General features: G+C 38.7%; 2 protein-coding genes across 2 annotated transcripts; one reads left to right on the top strand and one right to left on the bottom strand.

The window, feature by feature from the left end:
• Positions 1-1,313: 1,313 nt before the first annotated feature.
• On the top strand, positions 1,314-2,330 carry CBG05210 (the record flags this gene model as incomplete). Its single annotated transcript, XM_002641249.2, has 4 exons — positions 1,314-1,382; positions 1,429-1,844; positions 1,891-2,038; positions 2,091-2,330. The coding sequence occupies 4 exons, from the start codon at positions 1,314-1,316 to the stop codon at positions 2,328-2,330; spliced, it is 873 nt and encodes a 290-aa protein (XP_002641295.2).
• A 776-nt stretch (positions 2,331-3,106) lies between these two features.
• Cbr-nekl-4 lies at positions 3,107-13,784 on the bottom strand (the record flags this gene model as incomplete). The annotated part of the gene is given in 20 exon segments (XM_002641250.1): positions 3,107-3,418; positions 3,468-3,644; positions 3,700-3,873; positions 4,779-4,958; positions 5,004-5,379; positions 5,876-6,215; positions 6,263-6,389; positions 6,394-6,549; positions 7,827-7,900; positions 8,397-8,912; positions 10,118-10,528; positions 10,574-10,715; positions 10,718-10,804; positions 10,850-11,290; positions 11,335-11,929; positions 12,268-12,314; positions 12,368-12,492; positions 12,538-12,785; positions 13,551-13,634; positions 13,681-13,784. Coding segments are annotated over 20 exon segments (4,716 nt in total), but the record flags the coding sequence as incomplete, so codon positions are not given.
• Between the last annotated feature and the right edge of the window lie 1,294 nt (positions 13,785-15,078).

Below are 15,078 nucleotides of genomic sequence, written 5' to 3'. Positions count from 1 at the left end.
ACGAGAAAATGGCCGGCCAGCCAGCAGCCGAGCGGACGGACTGGCTGGCAAAACCGAAAGTGTTTTGAGTGTGAGAGAGGGAGAATGCTGGGAGAGACACGAGGGCGAAGCGCGGCGTGAGACGGAAAGAAACGACGACAAGTCCAGCACGGGGCAGTCGCTGGTGCGAAGGTCTCCTTCGGGTTTTGTGTGCGCGTCCCGCATTTCAATGGACATTTCGGGTCAGAAAGACGAAACGGTATAAACTCGTCCTTCTGTGTCTTACTGTCTCGATCAACACCCCCTTTTGTTTTACTTTTCAAGAGCTCTCAAAGCAGTCTGCATTGTTTGCACATCAACCTATTTAGGTTTCGCAGTATCCTCAATCTATTGATCTTCTCTCATCCTGAAAAATCGCTAAAACTTCTCAGGAGAGATTCTTTACAAGAGCCTAAAAATGAATGTTTTGAATTTATTTTTTTCTTCAAATTCACAATTCCTGATATCTAGACGTTCCTAGGAAGCGACATGCCTTTTCAAAGAAGAGGTCCAGTTCCGAAAACATCTCTTCTTTCCAATTCTTGTGAGCCCAATAGTCCTACTTTTAAAATTGAAATTCGAGCTTTTTGGTAGTTTTCTCATTGTCGATTTCACAAAGCTGTTTCAAAGATATGGGATTTCGAGCACTTTCATCTAGTTGAAAAGAGAAGAAGTCCCTATTATTCTGATTAAAGCAGTCATTGTGATTTTAAATAGATGATTTAACACTTCGCAGTTGTAATCCGCGCTGATACTTCCCACTGAGATAATTGGCCCGCGCCTTTGAACTGAAGGATTCTCGAATTGTTTATGCGACTTTCTTGGTTTCCTCAATGTATTAGTTTATTTTCTTCCAAACACATTTGACATTAAATATGACTTCACTGAAAACATTAATCGTGTGATGCTTGTGATCATGATCGCTCGCTTCCCCGCTCCCATCTCATCCGTTTTCCCGCACAACCTGCGTCTCTTAGCACTTTTAGCATAGAATTGCGTACAGAAAAAAAGTTTCGAAATATAACGTAGTGTCGGGTGATACGAGAACATTCTTTTTCGAAATGTTTCTATGCTGAATAGAAGTTTCTGCATTAATTCTGCTGAGTTAGCATTCGTGCCCTTCCACACTTTTACTCCCCTGTGCAGCCATGAGAAGACTAAAATTCAGTGAGTTTCGTGTGTCACCATTTGCGCTTGACTGATTTTCTTCTTCACTCAAGTATTTTTTTTTCTTTATAAGCCATGTTTCAATTTCAGGGTTGACTAGCGGCTCCTCGGCTGCGGCGGGAAAGCTGATGCAAGATGGGATCTCCTCGACGCAGTTGCTCCAAATGTTGCTGCAAAGAGAGAAACTTCTTTATCAGGTAATTCGATTTTGTTGGTTTTCGATCTCACGTCTTCAATTTTCAGAACTACCCGCTAAGTCTGGCCCAGGGCGAGGGTATGATCGGTTGGAAAGACCGGAACCGTGAGTGTGCTTGGCTGTGCACTGCTACGAGAAGACTTGGATTAGACAGCGATAGCACTTCGTTGGCTGTTTCTATTTTCGATCGAGTAGTTACAAGTGTCAGGATTCCCAGCAAGTATGTCAACTGCGTTGCTGTCGGAAGTCTGAGCATAGCCAAGAAGCTCCTCGAAGATCACGAAGAAGATGCTCCAGTTTTCTTGAATCGCCTGCGTACTGAGTACAGCTCACAAGAACTGAAACGCATGGAGATCAAGATTCTAGAAGTTCTTCAATGGGACGCCAACCTTCCGCACCTTTATCGCATCGTTGAATGTCTCCTGTCAGAACTTGGAGCAAGTTTCCTCATGCCGTCCATCAAGTGAGCTTACAATTGAACATTCCGTTATTTATCTGCCTATTTTCAGGAAGCATTTAGAGTTTTTGCTCTGTGACTCCGTATTGACATCTAACTTCCGTTGGAGTGTGCTCGCAATCTGCACCGTGTCACTTCTCGTCGAAGCCACCAACAAACATTGGCAACATCCGATCAGTGCACTGGCTCGTGCTTGCAAGGTTAGTAGACGGAAAATCAAATTTTCATTTGATTTAATTTAACCTGTTCCAGATCTCCATGAGTGAAATTAACCGATGCCGTACCAAGGTTTCCAGCCTTTGGTCTCGTCACATGCTGCCGATGCCATCGACATTCCATCTGCTTGCCGACCTCGACGATCAAGACAGTGATTTGGACAGTGATTCGATGCACACCTACAACCGATCATCCATTCTCCCGGCCCCCTCTTCTGACGCCTCCGAGTATATCACCTCGCCGGCCCCCCGGGCACTTCAACCTACTCCGTGTTAATCCGTACAATCCACCATCAACCTGTTTTATAACAGTGTCCCCCATTAGCACTGATTCATCCAGCCAAAAGAAACATCCAATGTGTTGGCATAAATATTCTTATTCTATTTTCCTTCTTTCTTTATTTGTTTCCAAACATTTAGAAAGAGAAGAACGCCATTTGTTAATATCTTCATACATCCCCGATTTGTCTGCCGTGCTTCATCGCTAACTTCGGCTTCATTCCTTCCCCTATTTCCCATTCTTCTCATCGAGCTGGTTCTCTACTTTCTAGGTAAATACATGGTTCCAGCGAGTTTTAATTACAATCCCCTTCCTTTTTCTATTCACTTCTCCCATCCCCACACTTCCACCATATTTCAAAGCGGCAGGACCGCGACAGATATTCCCACTCCCGATGATTAATCACTTTATTCATCTCAATTCTTCTATTCACACCAAGGTAGAAACTGTCGTCTAGCCGTTTTCCCCCATCCACCCCCATCACTTTCCCCCTTTCATACTAATACAAGTTCCATATTTACTCTGTCAAATTTCTGTAGTCGAGACACCGTCTATTGAATTCCCTCCCCATTTTATCATTTCCTCGCGAAGCCTATAGTTCATAAATGCCACCTTGTTTTGAAGAAGTCCGCTTCAAACTGTGGATTAATGAAGATAATGTTTGAATAAAATGTTAATGTTAATCACTTGTTTTTGTCACTTTATTTCTTGCACAGGCTTCTTTTGTTTTGTTAATCTGATTCGAGTTTTTGGGTGACGTGCTTCTTCTACTTCTTCTTCTTTCCCGATGTACTTCTACAGCACACATATCGTTGTCCACTGGCAGAATACTGACAGAACGAGTTCGTTGGACATGTTGACACCAAGCAATTGATTGGTTGATTTGTGTTATCAAGTTGAACGGTTTGCCCCGCGGAGCAGAGGTTCGCAGTTGACGTCGTCTGGCAGAATCCGTTGACGTTGTTGGTACCAGATGGACACTGACAGAAGGAGTTGATGCACTGAGAGTTTCCAAGACACTGTTGAGTAATCATGCATTGGGAGCCGATGGAGACGGTGTTGTAGCATTGGCCGTTGTAGGAAACCTAAAAAAAAAAAAGAGACACTATTATCAATGAAGTTAATGAAACTCACTTGATTGGAATTACAGTTTCCAGAAGATCCTCCTTGACAGAATCCATTCACATTGTTTGATCCAGAAGGACACTGACAAATCGAATTCATGCACTGAGAGTTTCCGAGGCACTGCTGCGTGATGGTGCATCTGTTACCAATTGAAACTGTGTTGTAGCATTGACCGTTGTATAGAATCTGCAGAGACAATTATAATCTAATTTAGGCTTCTAATTCAAGAAGTAGAAAGCACCTGGTTGGTTCCACACTGGCCGTTGGATCCCTGACAGAATCCGTTGACATTGGAAGATCCAGAAGGACATTGGCAGAAGGAATTGAGGCATTGGGAGTTGCCAAGACATTGCTGGGTGATGACACATTGTGATCCAATAGATACGGTATTGTAGCATTGACCATTGTAGGAAACCTAAAGTTCGGTACTGTCTGGTGCCAAGTTTGTTGTCGTGAAGCCTGTAATAGAAGGCCCCCCACTGTCCAGTTTGAGCTAATTTTTTCTCTGCTCCTACTTGAGATACCAAAAATGTGCCAGCTGATAAAATGTTTATCATACTTTCAAAAACATTTTGTAGGTGGGCGACTTTTTTTTACATCTGTGAAAGAAACCGAGAAAAATCGGCTCAAGATCAAAAGTTAGGGAGCCCTTCTATTACAGGTTTTACGGTAATTCATCTTACTTGATTAGAATTGCAGTTTGTATTTGATCCCCCTTGACAGAATCCATTAACATTGGTTGCTCCATTTGTGCATTGACAGAACGAATTCATACACTGGGAGTTTCCAAGACACTGTTGGGTGATAACACATTGTGATCCGATAGATACAGTGTTGTAGCATTGCCCATTGTAGGAAATCTTGATTCGGATATTTTTGAGACTTTTACTGACTGGGGAGCTATCTGGACTTGCCCAAGGTACAAATCACGACGTATATCATCAGAAAGCTAATGAAATTCACTTTCAAAATGTGTTTTCCGTTTTTGCGAGCTTAGAAAAAATTGGGTCAAAGTTTACATTTATGGGGTTTCTAATGATATAGGCCGTGAGCTGTATCATGGAGGCGTGCTCAGATGGCTCTGTAGAGATATGCTAACCTGGTTAGAGTTACAGTTCACACCAGTACCTCCTTGGCAATTTCCATTAACATTGGTTGCTCCATTTGTGCATTGACAGAAGGAGTTGATGCACTGAGAGTTTCCAAGACACTGTTGAGTAATCATGCATTGTGATCCAATGGATACGGTATTGTAGCACTGGCCGTTGTAGGAAATCTAAAATTATTATGTTTACCACCCACTACCAAAATCCGGCCTACCTGATTGTTTTGACATCCCCCGTTGTTATTGTTTGATGTGCATACTCCATTGACCAATTGAGTTCCTTGTGGACACTGACAGAATCCATTCGTGCACTGAGAATTGGAGAGACACTGTTGGGAGCCGGTGCACTGTGACCCGACAGACACATAGTTATAGCATTGGTTAGAGATGCACACCTGTGCAAAAGATCATAGAGTTGGGAACGTGAACTCTTCACCCACCTGATTTTGGTTGCATTGGATATTGCAGAATGACGAGACGCAGATGTTGTTTGTACAGACGGCTTGATTGAGGCACTGTTGGGAGAAGGAGCACGATCCACCGACTTGCACTGTGTTGTAGCACAAACCGTTGATGGCGACTTGGTTGGAATTGCAAGAGTTTGATGAGGAACTGATACAGTATCCATACATGGCTGTCGAGCCAGTTTGACATCTACAGGTTCCCGAATTGCAGATAGCTCCACCCACACACTGTTGGTTGGCGATGCAGGTCTCTCCGACGATTGATAGAAGAACGCATTGATTGTTGACAAGAGTTTGGGTATTTTGGCAGTTTCCATTAGAGAATGGTACACAGTATCCGTAGACAAGTTGACTAGAAAATTTTATTGGAGTAATTATTTCAGATTCTGTCAATGCCAAATTGTTTGGATTTTATAATTTCAATGAATAATTTTTTAAAACAGAGCTTCACCTTTGTAGTTATGGGAATCAGAATCTTGTTTGCATATTTCGCTTAGCTGAATTTGTATAAAAGGTTTTCAGCTACAAATTTAAGATCTGTTTTATTCCTCTTTCTCGAAGCATTTCCCCCAAAACAGAACGAAATCGAATACCGTGACTACACTTCGAGCTCAATTATCTCGGTCCATAGTAGAATTATCAAAAAGTAGCCAACTAATTAATAATTTATCATAAAACCATTAACGTTTTACCAGTTGCCAAGTTTTTGATAACTCTTGAAGAAATTGAGATAATTGAGCTTAAAATGCACGCCTAGGATGGGTTTCTATTAAAGCATTTACGGTATGTTTTGAGAAATTAGGACCCTATTTTCTTTAGATTTTTTTTCGATGAAAATTGAAGCTTACTAATTATTATTACAACTGCAAACTCCATTATTGCATAACGAATTATCGATGCATTGAGAAGATGTGACACAAGACTGTCCCGGTGAAGCCAGTGTGATACACTGAGAGTTATAAGAAACAGTTCCAAGTTGACAATTCAATCCGTTACTGATAACACACTGCTGATTGACATTTACATATCCACTTATGCATTGACACATCCCATTCTGGCACTGAGATCCTCCGGTACATTGTTGAGTCATTTGACATGCAGATCCAATATTTACTGAATTGTAACATTGTCCATTTACGAGCACTTGGCCGGTTAGGCATCCATTATTTCCAGAGTTGCTGCAGGAATCTGAAATTGTTAAGAGCTAATTATTTGAAATTGACCAATTAACAAACTTGAATTAGTATTTGGGCAACACACTCCATTATTACACTGGTATCCAGAAGCACAGTTAGAGTTGGTCGAGCAAGAGACAACTTGTCCGGACGCTGATATTTGAGGACTGGAGTTGGCTCCGCATTCTGAAGTTCAAGTGCTTCGTTGAAATTTCAGAATACATATACTCACGTGTATTCGTTGAGTAGCAGCAAATGTAGTTGTTGTAGCTGGAGGCGTACTGGCAAAGAGTTCCGAAGCGCGACGATCCGGAATAGCAACTGCAGGAATCTTGAGGCGTGCATGTCTGAAAAAAAGGTGGGAAATTGAGGGCTAATAGTATAACGGAATTACCAGTGGTTGATTGAAGTTGTTGTTGGAGAAGTATGGAGTCAATCCAGGTGGGCATTGGGATAGCACTGAAAACTTTAAAAATAGTTTCAATTTTAAAAGTTACCTGTTTTCAGCTTTGAGTATCAATTTATTTTTTGGAAAACATTATTTTTTAACGGGGTTTTCCAGGTTTTTGAAAAGAAATTAACTAGGACTGCAATTCGGACAGAAACCAGAACCCAAAAATGTTCTATTTTTTTCAATGAGTCATAACTTTCTTCGCATCAATGCTACTCAAAAACAATCAACTACGAAAATGTAGATTTTAGTTTCAAATAGAAGAATTTTATAGCAAAAGCTTTGAAATTTTAATTCGGAGCCCGTACGACTTAATCCAACAAATGACCTACATGGTGGAGCATAATTACCCGGACCAAAGTTTTAACTAGCTTAAAATTTGAGTAAAGCGTTGTACTGAGCTAAAATTTGGAGAGCAAAAAATTGCATATTTCATCTGCAAACTGGCCAACTTTCAAATAATTTGATCAGCTTTGAGCTGTGTTATCGCTTGTCAAAGTTGCTCCATCTCATGAAAATTACAACGACGCGCAAGAAAAATGACGCTGTTCATCTTTGGACAATCATAAAAATACCTAGACTTAAGGAATTGCTTTGAATATTTTGGTAGCTTTGAACCAAATTTCAAACTCTGTTTCTACCAATTTTCGTGCTTCCAAGATACTTAAGTCTAAAGATACACCCGTTTTTATCAGTAATTGTGAGCCACACTGCAAACACACGAAATCCTTTAACCCAGATGTTTCTTTCGTAGTGAACCGATTTTTGTCAAATTTTAAGCACTTTATATATTTTTTAATTTGGGATCTTTCGATTTCTGATGACCTGATTCACCGATTTCAAAAAGGACCTACCCGCTATCACCAAAAACTGCACAAGAAAAAACAGTCGAATCATGGATCTTTTTGGGCACAGGAGGGGAATCGGTTTGCGCCAACAGTGAAGAAATATTTTTCAAGCAGACTCAACAACCCCTCGGGTTTTTTTGCTTTATTTGGACACCTGCAATTCTGATTTTTTCGGGAAATTTCCAAATGTGTTGAAAGTCTGTGAAAGAGAGGGGATAGGTCATAAAACATGGAACAAAATACGGAAAATTTATTTATTTAAATACAAATATAAAGTTATTTGCAAGTTATGTACAGGAGCTCGGAGTCAAAAATATTATTTCACCGGAGGATTTTCCACTAACAGACATTCGATACAAGCCGACAATTGTTCGTAGGTAATTTTTGTCACTTTTTGATCTGAAATTTGAAAAAAATAATAAATATATATATATATATACAGTGCGTTTCATAAGTATAGGTTCACCCTCGGCAGACAAGGTGGGAAATCTTGGAGGTTTGGGGTTGTTATAATATTAAAGTCCATGTAAAAATACTCGCGGCATAAGAAAAACGAAGCAAAAGACGCAAAAATAGTTAAAAACAGTAAAAATAGTCAAAAAGTTATCACCTATGTGAAACTGTAATTTTTTTCAAGAGGTATACTTATGAAACGGCTACCTACTACTTATGAAACGCTCGTTTTTCAAAAAAAAGACTTTTTCTGAGCATAAAAAATTTATTTTTTGTAGTAGCGGTCTAAAAATTGTGGGCAATATGTATTTTTACATGGACTTTAATATTATAACAACCCCAAACCTCCAAGATTTCCCACCTTGTCTACCGAGGGTGAACCTATACTTATGAAACGCACTGTATATATATATATATATATATATATTCAACACAGACTAACCCTTTTGGTATCCGTTTATATGAGATTGTACCAGAACTGGACGAAAATCTGAGAATCCCAAATTCATATTGATTTCTTCTGGAGATTCTGCAGCCAACTTCCGTAAATGAGTTTTCATTTGAACTGCATCATTATCTCGTCCCAAAAGATTCTTCCGGAACATTTCAACAAGTCTTCTCTGATGATTCATTGTTGTTGGAACTGATTCTTTATCAGTGATAACCATGATTCGATGAATTTGATTTAAAATCGTCAAAACTGGATCCTGGATTTGTCTAAGAGCATTACTGCTGACTGTCAAGCCATCCGACTGTTTTGTTACTTTTAGTTCTGTGGATGAGGATGATCTTGCTGGATGCTCGCTGGAGCATGTTTGCACACGTCGCCGATTTGGAATAGCTGATGGCGCTGACGGGAACATCATACTGTATTTATCATTTGTGATCCTGGGAAGAGTGACGATGTTAGAGAATGGCATACGGGGAGTTTCTCCAGCAGACATCGAATGGTTTCTGCCTGGAAATAAGAAACTATAGTTTTTTGGTCAACTTTTAGTGTTGAAAAAAGTAGTGGTCACTTTTTCGTTTAGTCTGAAAAATTCGGCTCTTTATGACAAGGGGTCCCCATGAGAAAAAGGGGGGGGGCATGAGAAAAAGGGGGGCCATGAGAAAAGGGGGGCCGAAGTCAAAAGGGGGGGGGGCCAAGACAGAAGGGGTAAAAATTATGTCTAAATTAAGATTTTTCGATTTTTTCAAGTTTTGCCACTGTTTTAATGAAAATTTCGTACTTTGCGCTTGTTTCCATAAAAATGCATAACTTCAAAAAATTTCATTTTAGGTCGTTTTTTTCCATGAACAACACTGTTTTTGCTGTTGTAACTGTGTAATTTCAATTTATTAAGCTAATATTTGATTAATTTAGGCTTAGGAACAATAGAATTATACAAAAATGTATAAAAAATGACATTAACTGAAAATTTCAAAAAATGATGAAAAATGTTCAAAGCACAAAATTTTAGTGGAAACAACCACAAAACTTGAAAAAAGCTGAAAATCTTAACTTGGGTAAAATTTTTTATTTTGCCCCTCCCCCCTTTTAACTTGGGTCCCCCTTTTCTCTTGGGCCCCCTTGTCTTAAAGAGCCAAAAATTCAGGGATTATAAAACAAGTATAGAATGTTATTTTTGTAGTTGACAACTCTTTTCTAGCTACTGTAGTTTTTGAGTTGAAAAGATTGCGCATATCTCTAAAAAAAGTGCACACCGTAAAACCTCTAATAGAACGACACCCGGATCGTCCACTTTGAGCCTATATATCTCATTTTCTGCAAAAGATATCAAAAAGTGGCTAACTAGTAAAATGTTGCTGATATCCTGATAAACATTTTACTAGTTAACCACTTTTTGATATCTTTCAAAAGAAGTGAGATATATAGGCTCAAAGCGACCGTTCCGGGTGTCGTTCTATTAGAGGTTTTACGGTATCTCAAAAATCAAAAGAACTACAAAAAAGTTATCAACTACAAAATAGAGTAATAAAAAAAAAGATTCATAATCCTAAAAAATCTAAATGGACAAGTATTAAGTACTTTTTAAGACAGTTAAAGTTGACTACTTTCAACCTAAAATGGCCAGTTTGGGGTAGAATTTTGGCAAACAGTCATGAAACTTGAACCTTATTTTTAATGGAAAACTTCAAATTAACATTAGAAAAAAATCTTACGCGGAGCAGGATTGATTGGTGGTAATAACCCGGTTTGAGCAATTTTAGGCCTTCCAGGTCTCTTATAAGAACTGGTACTTGAGTTTAGCGAAGAAGGCGAATCATCTACGAACTTCGAATTATTGTTATAATTTGAGAACGACGCAGTCATATCCGACGTCGTTGCTTGTTGTCTTGCCACATCATCTAAATACTCGAGAAGTCGAGATCCACACATTCCAGACACCTTCAGGATATCTGGTCGTTCCGCTTGATCGGGTGCTAGACAAGAAGTAATTAATGATTTCAAATCTTCACTCCACATTTCATCTAATTCATCGTATTTGGCTTCAACTATTTGCATTGCTAGAGTTAGCATATTCGTTGAATGAAATGCTGGTTTTAAATGACACATTTCATATACACAACATCCTGAAAAGTTCCAAAAGTACTGGGAATATACTAAACGTTTCCTACCAAAAGACCAAATATCAGCTTTCTCTCCATACGGCAAATTTTGCACGATTTCAGGACAACTGTAAATAATAGTACCCGCAGCTGATTTCAGATATTCTGGTCCTTTTTGTTTGGCAAGACCAAAATCTGTAATTACGACTCGTCATCTGTTGTCATCATGATGTTGTTGGGTTTCAGATCTCGATGTACGATTTGCTTTTCTTTGTGGAGGTACCGAAGAGCCAACATCATCTGGAGAAAACAATTGGATTCAAACTTTTCGAATCCACTGCTCACCTGCACAACAACCGCCCATATTTTCTTCTCCTCAAAATTGCTCTTCTTCTCTTTCATGGTTATAATCAAATCCCGAAGTGAACTTCCTTGTATCAAATCCATCACAATATACAGCCTATGATTTTCCACAAAAATTCTCCGATACCGAACAATGTTTGGATGCCTCAACTGCTGTTTGATAATCTTCACTTCGCTTATCATATCTCCAAAACTTTTATCCGATTCTCGATCACTGTTCAGGTTTGTCATAAAAATTTCTTTCAACGCAAACAACTTTGCGGGGTTCTCAGAATGGCTTTGTGCTTTTTTTCGGACAGTGTACACACAACCAAATGCTCCAGCTCCCAATTGATCCAGAAGTTCATACTCGCCAACTTCTCCAACTGCTTGTCTTCTCTCGTTCACTGCTTCCCAGTCCTTCATAATGTCAATGTTTTCTTCCTAGAAAATATCAGAGTTTGAAATATAGACTTTCCGGAACTCACAATTAGGGTATCATACATTCTCGCAATCTCATCATAGTCTGTCAGTAAACTATTGTAATTTCCAACATCCACAAATTTCTCAAAAATCTCTAATGGCAAAACCTTCTTCAGTAATTGTCTAGATCTTTCGAAAGTGTACATCAACCTCAGAACTCGGAAAATAGAACATTGAAGTAACAACCAAGAATCTATCGGTTCCTCAGTTACGACTTGTTTCCGAATCGCTAGCAATTTCCCGAGAATATATACTCCATTTGCATTTGACATCATCTGCTGATTACTACTTTGTTGTGCCAATTGAGCCAACAAAGCAGTCAATCCATTGAGCATTGACACCCAGTCTGCGACTGCTTTTCCAGGTGGTTTGGGATTTGAGATAGCAGAGAAAATGAGACTAATTCCGCCAAGCTGAGCAATCTCTAGAGACGTTTCGTGTTGTTCCGCCAATTGAGCAAGCGTCCAGGCGACGTGCCATTGAAGTCGTGAGTTTTTGATTGAGAGGAGACCTAGAAGGGTTGGAACGCCGTCGTAGATTCGGATTTGTTCACGGGCTTGCTCTTCGAAGGATAATATTCGGAGAAGGCTTACACAGAGTCTAAAATTGCAAGTTGTAAAGTTACCGGTAACATTAATAGACGACCACCCAAACTGCCAACTTTGAGGCAATATGTCTCGGTTCGTGTGAAAAATATCGGAAAGTAGTTGACTGACAAAATCTTTTTGATGTTATGATACAAATTTTGTCAGTTGACCACTTTCTGATATTTTTTTTACAGAAAATGAGATATTTAGGTTCGAAGCTGACTACTTGGGTGGCCTTCTATTACAGCGTTTACTGTAGTTTAGAGCCTACATATAAATTCTCACTTTTGTGTCAAAATATCTCCATCTGGAATCAACTGGAGGCATACATCAATGGTATTTGATTCACACAAATTTGCTCTGCAAATGTTTGACCAATCCGACAACCTTCCAAGAATCTGAAATTATATATATTTTTGAAGGAACCAACTTCTAAAAAAATTTGAAATACCTCCAAAGAATGCTGAAGAACCGTCATTTGCCTCGTGGCCAACAACATCAGTACTCCATCTTCTAGATTGCAATCCACAAACTTTTGTGCATTCTCACCGTTATCGATTAGTTTTTGGGTTACATCTTAAAATCATGAAAATTAAGTTAATAGAAAGTTTCAGTTCTTACTCAAGCAGTTGACAATGGTTACATTCCAATCGTGTTCACTTCGAAGAAATCGAGAAGCGATGAATCGGAAAGTCTTAAGCAAAAAGGTAGGTTTTAGGAGAAAGGAGAAAAGTGATACCTGAACAAAATCCGAATATTGGTTGACTGAATGAAACGTGGCGATTCGGGATTTGTCTCGAAAAAGAGTTCGAGCCAGTCGGAAGATAAGGAATATCCATTTCTTTGCAGGTCGGCTCCCGATGAATTCTCTGGAAAAATGTTTTGAAGTAAATGAACAGTTTAAATGCTAGACATCTTCTAGAATCTTCAGAAGACACAAACTTTCTTCCAAAACAAAAGTTAGCGGCTTTTTTTTCCCAGGGTTTCAATTTCTACGACTGAAATTCCGACGGAACCCAGAAACCTCAAAGAACCTGTGTTTTTAATGACTCGGAACTTGTTTCTTGGTAACGCTATACAAAAACTATAAACTGCAAAAATGTAGTTTTTAATTATAAGAGTTTTATAACAAAATTCGAAAATATTTCATTTTGAATCCGCACTACTCATCCAATAAATGACCTACAGGGTGGAGCATAACTACCCGAACTCAAGTTTGTACTAGTATAACATTTGAGTAAAGAGTTGTACTGGGTTCAAATTCAAAGTGCTTAATTTCAAATAGGTCATTAATAAACTGGTCGAATTTCAAATAAAGTTATCGCTTGTCAAAGTTGCTTCACCTAATGAAAATGACAAGAAAAATTACGCCGTCCATCTTTGGACAATCATAACAATACCTAGACTTGAGGAACCGCTTTGAAAGTTTCAGTAACTTTGAATCAAACTCAAAATTATAATTCTACTAATTTTCGTACTTCCAAGATACTCGTGTCTAAAGATATACCGAATTTTATCAGTCCGGATAATTGTGCGGCAACCTGTGTAGCTAAAAACCGAATTGTGTTTGCTAAGGAAATTACATGTTTCCTTTTCTACTATAAGAAATGTATATTACAAACACAATGACCTACTTGCTACATATCCGATTCCTGATCAGATTTGTGCATAACTGATGAAGTGATAAGCTGTCTAGCCGATTCTCTTGTTGATCCTCTCTGAAATTATTCTCGCTTATAAAATCTCCCGAATCCAATAGCTTACAAAAATCTTGTCAACAGCTCACATTCGTTTCTCGAGAAGTATGGTTCACCAAGTTTGGAAACTGATAGAGATTCCAGAAGGAGATGATCTTCGTCTTCATCCATAATCACCACATAATCTGAAAGATCAATAAAGGAAACAAGATTCAGAGAGAGCACAAATTGCTATGCAGTTGGCACGTTTTTATGTCGAAATTCAAAGAAGAAGAAGAAGAAGAAGAAGAAGAAGAAGAAGAAGAAGAAGAAGAGAAGCAGAAAAAGAGGAAAAGGAAGGGGGGCAAAGCATGCATCTCCCCTGACAACTTGAGAATATGAGAGCAAAGAAAAAAAGAAGAGAAAAACGGCTGTGTTGCTCTTTTTAAGCAGCCTAGCCTAGCAGATTGAATAATATATATAAGGGAAAAGGTGTGAGAGAGAAAGAAATCTCGAGTAATTCAATTGTTAACCCAACCGAAAGGATAACCACAGATTGACGTATGTTTCGGTTGGGAAAATCACAGGAAATGAGCAGTTTCGACAGGATTCTGACGCAGATTTCATGGTTGATGAAAGGTTGAGAAACCTGACAATAATCAGTGACGGATTCAGAGTACTTTATGGTTAAAAATAGTTTGAGAACTAGTAAAAAAAGAAACATCAGAAAACATTTTGATGTTTCTTATGATAAATTGAGATGATGTGAGTTTTAAATGATGTAAGATTTCGGTTCAATGAATTACATGTTTCGGTAATAATGTCGTAAATTAAAGCTTCTGACTTTCAACCAAAATGGATTTTGAAGGTTGAAATCGGGCATCTCACAGCTCTCTTCAAATAAGAGTTCCATCAAAAATGGTAAGACCAAAACCAGAAAACGAGATTCAAAGTTCCCGAGACATCTGAAAAGTGGGCATCATCCTTACAATATCTGATTACTCAGTCATGAGAACTCGATCGTAAAAGTTTTTTCGAAATTTTGACTAGACTGAGAAAAAAAGTGACAAATTAATTATTATTATTATTGACAGGTGAATTTGATTTTGAATGAGCAAGTTTCAGATTTTCAAAAAAAAAGTAAGTGATTTATCAGGGTCAATAAAAACAAGTAATTTTTAGAATCTGGAGATTTTGATAATTCAAAAAAAAACACAAAACAATGTCTTCAGCTCGGAATTGCCTCTAACAAGAGTTGCCGCTTGTAAGCATAACTTATGACACAATCTCTGAGAAACTCGAAAACACCATGGCAATGGAAAAAATCAAAATGGTCGTAGGAGGTTGATATTGTATGTGGTGGGTATAGGGGGTACTTTAAGACTTTTGACCATGGTACCCATAGGCCACGCCCCCTTCTGGGCGCGATGACATACCGTAACCCTGACAAATTATTTTCGTTCAAAATAATGATATATCGGCAGGG

This window comes from Caenorhabditis briggsae, assembly GCF_000004555.2.
Source record: "Caenorhabditis briggsae complete genome, chrIII, whole genome shotgun sequence".
In the NCBI taxonomy this organism is placed as follows: domain Eukaryota; kingdom Metazoa; phylum Nematoda; class Chromadorea; order Rhabditida; family Rhabditidae; genus Caenorhabditis; species Caenorhabditis briggsae.
Note: the sequence above shows the minus strand (reverse complement) of the source record. Positions and strands in the feature narration are given on the sequence as shown.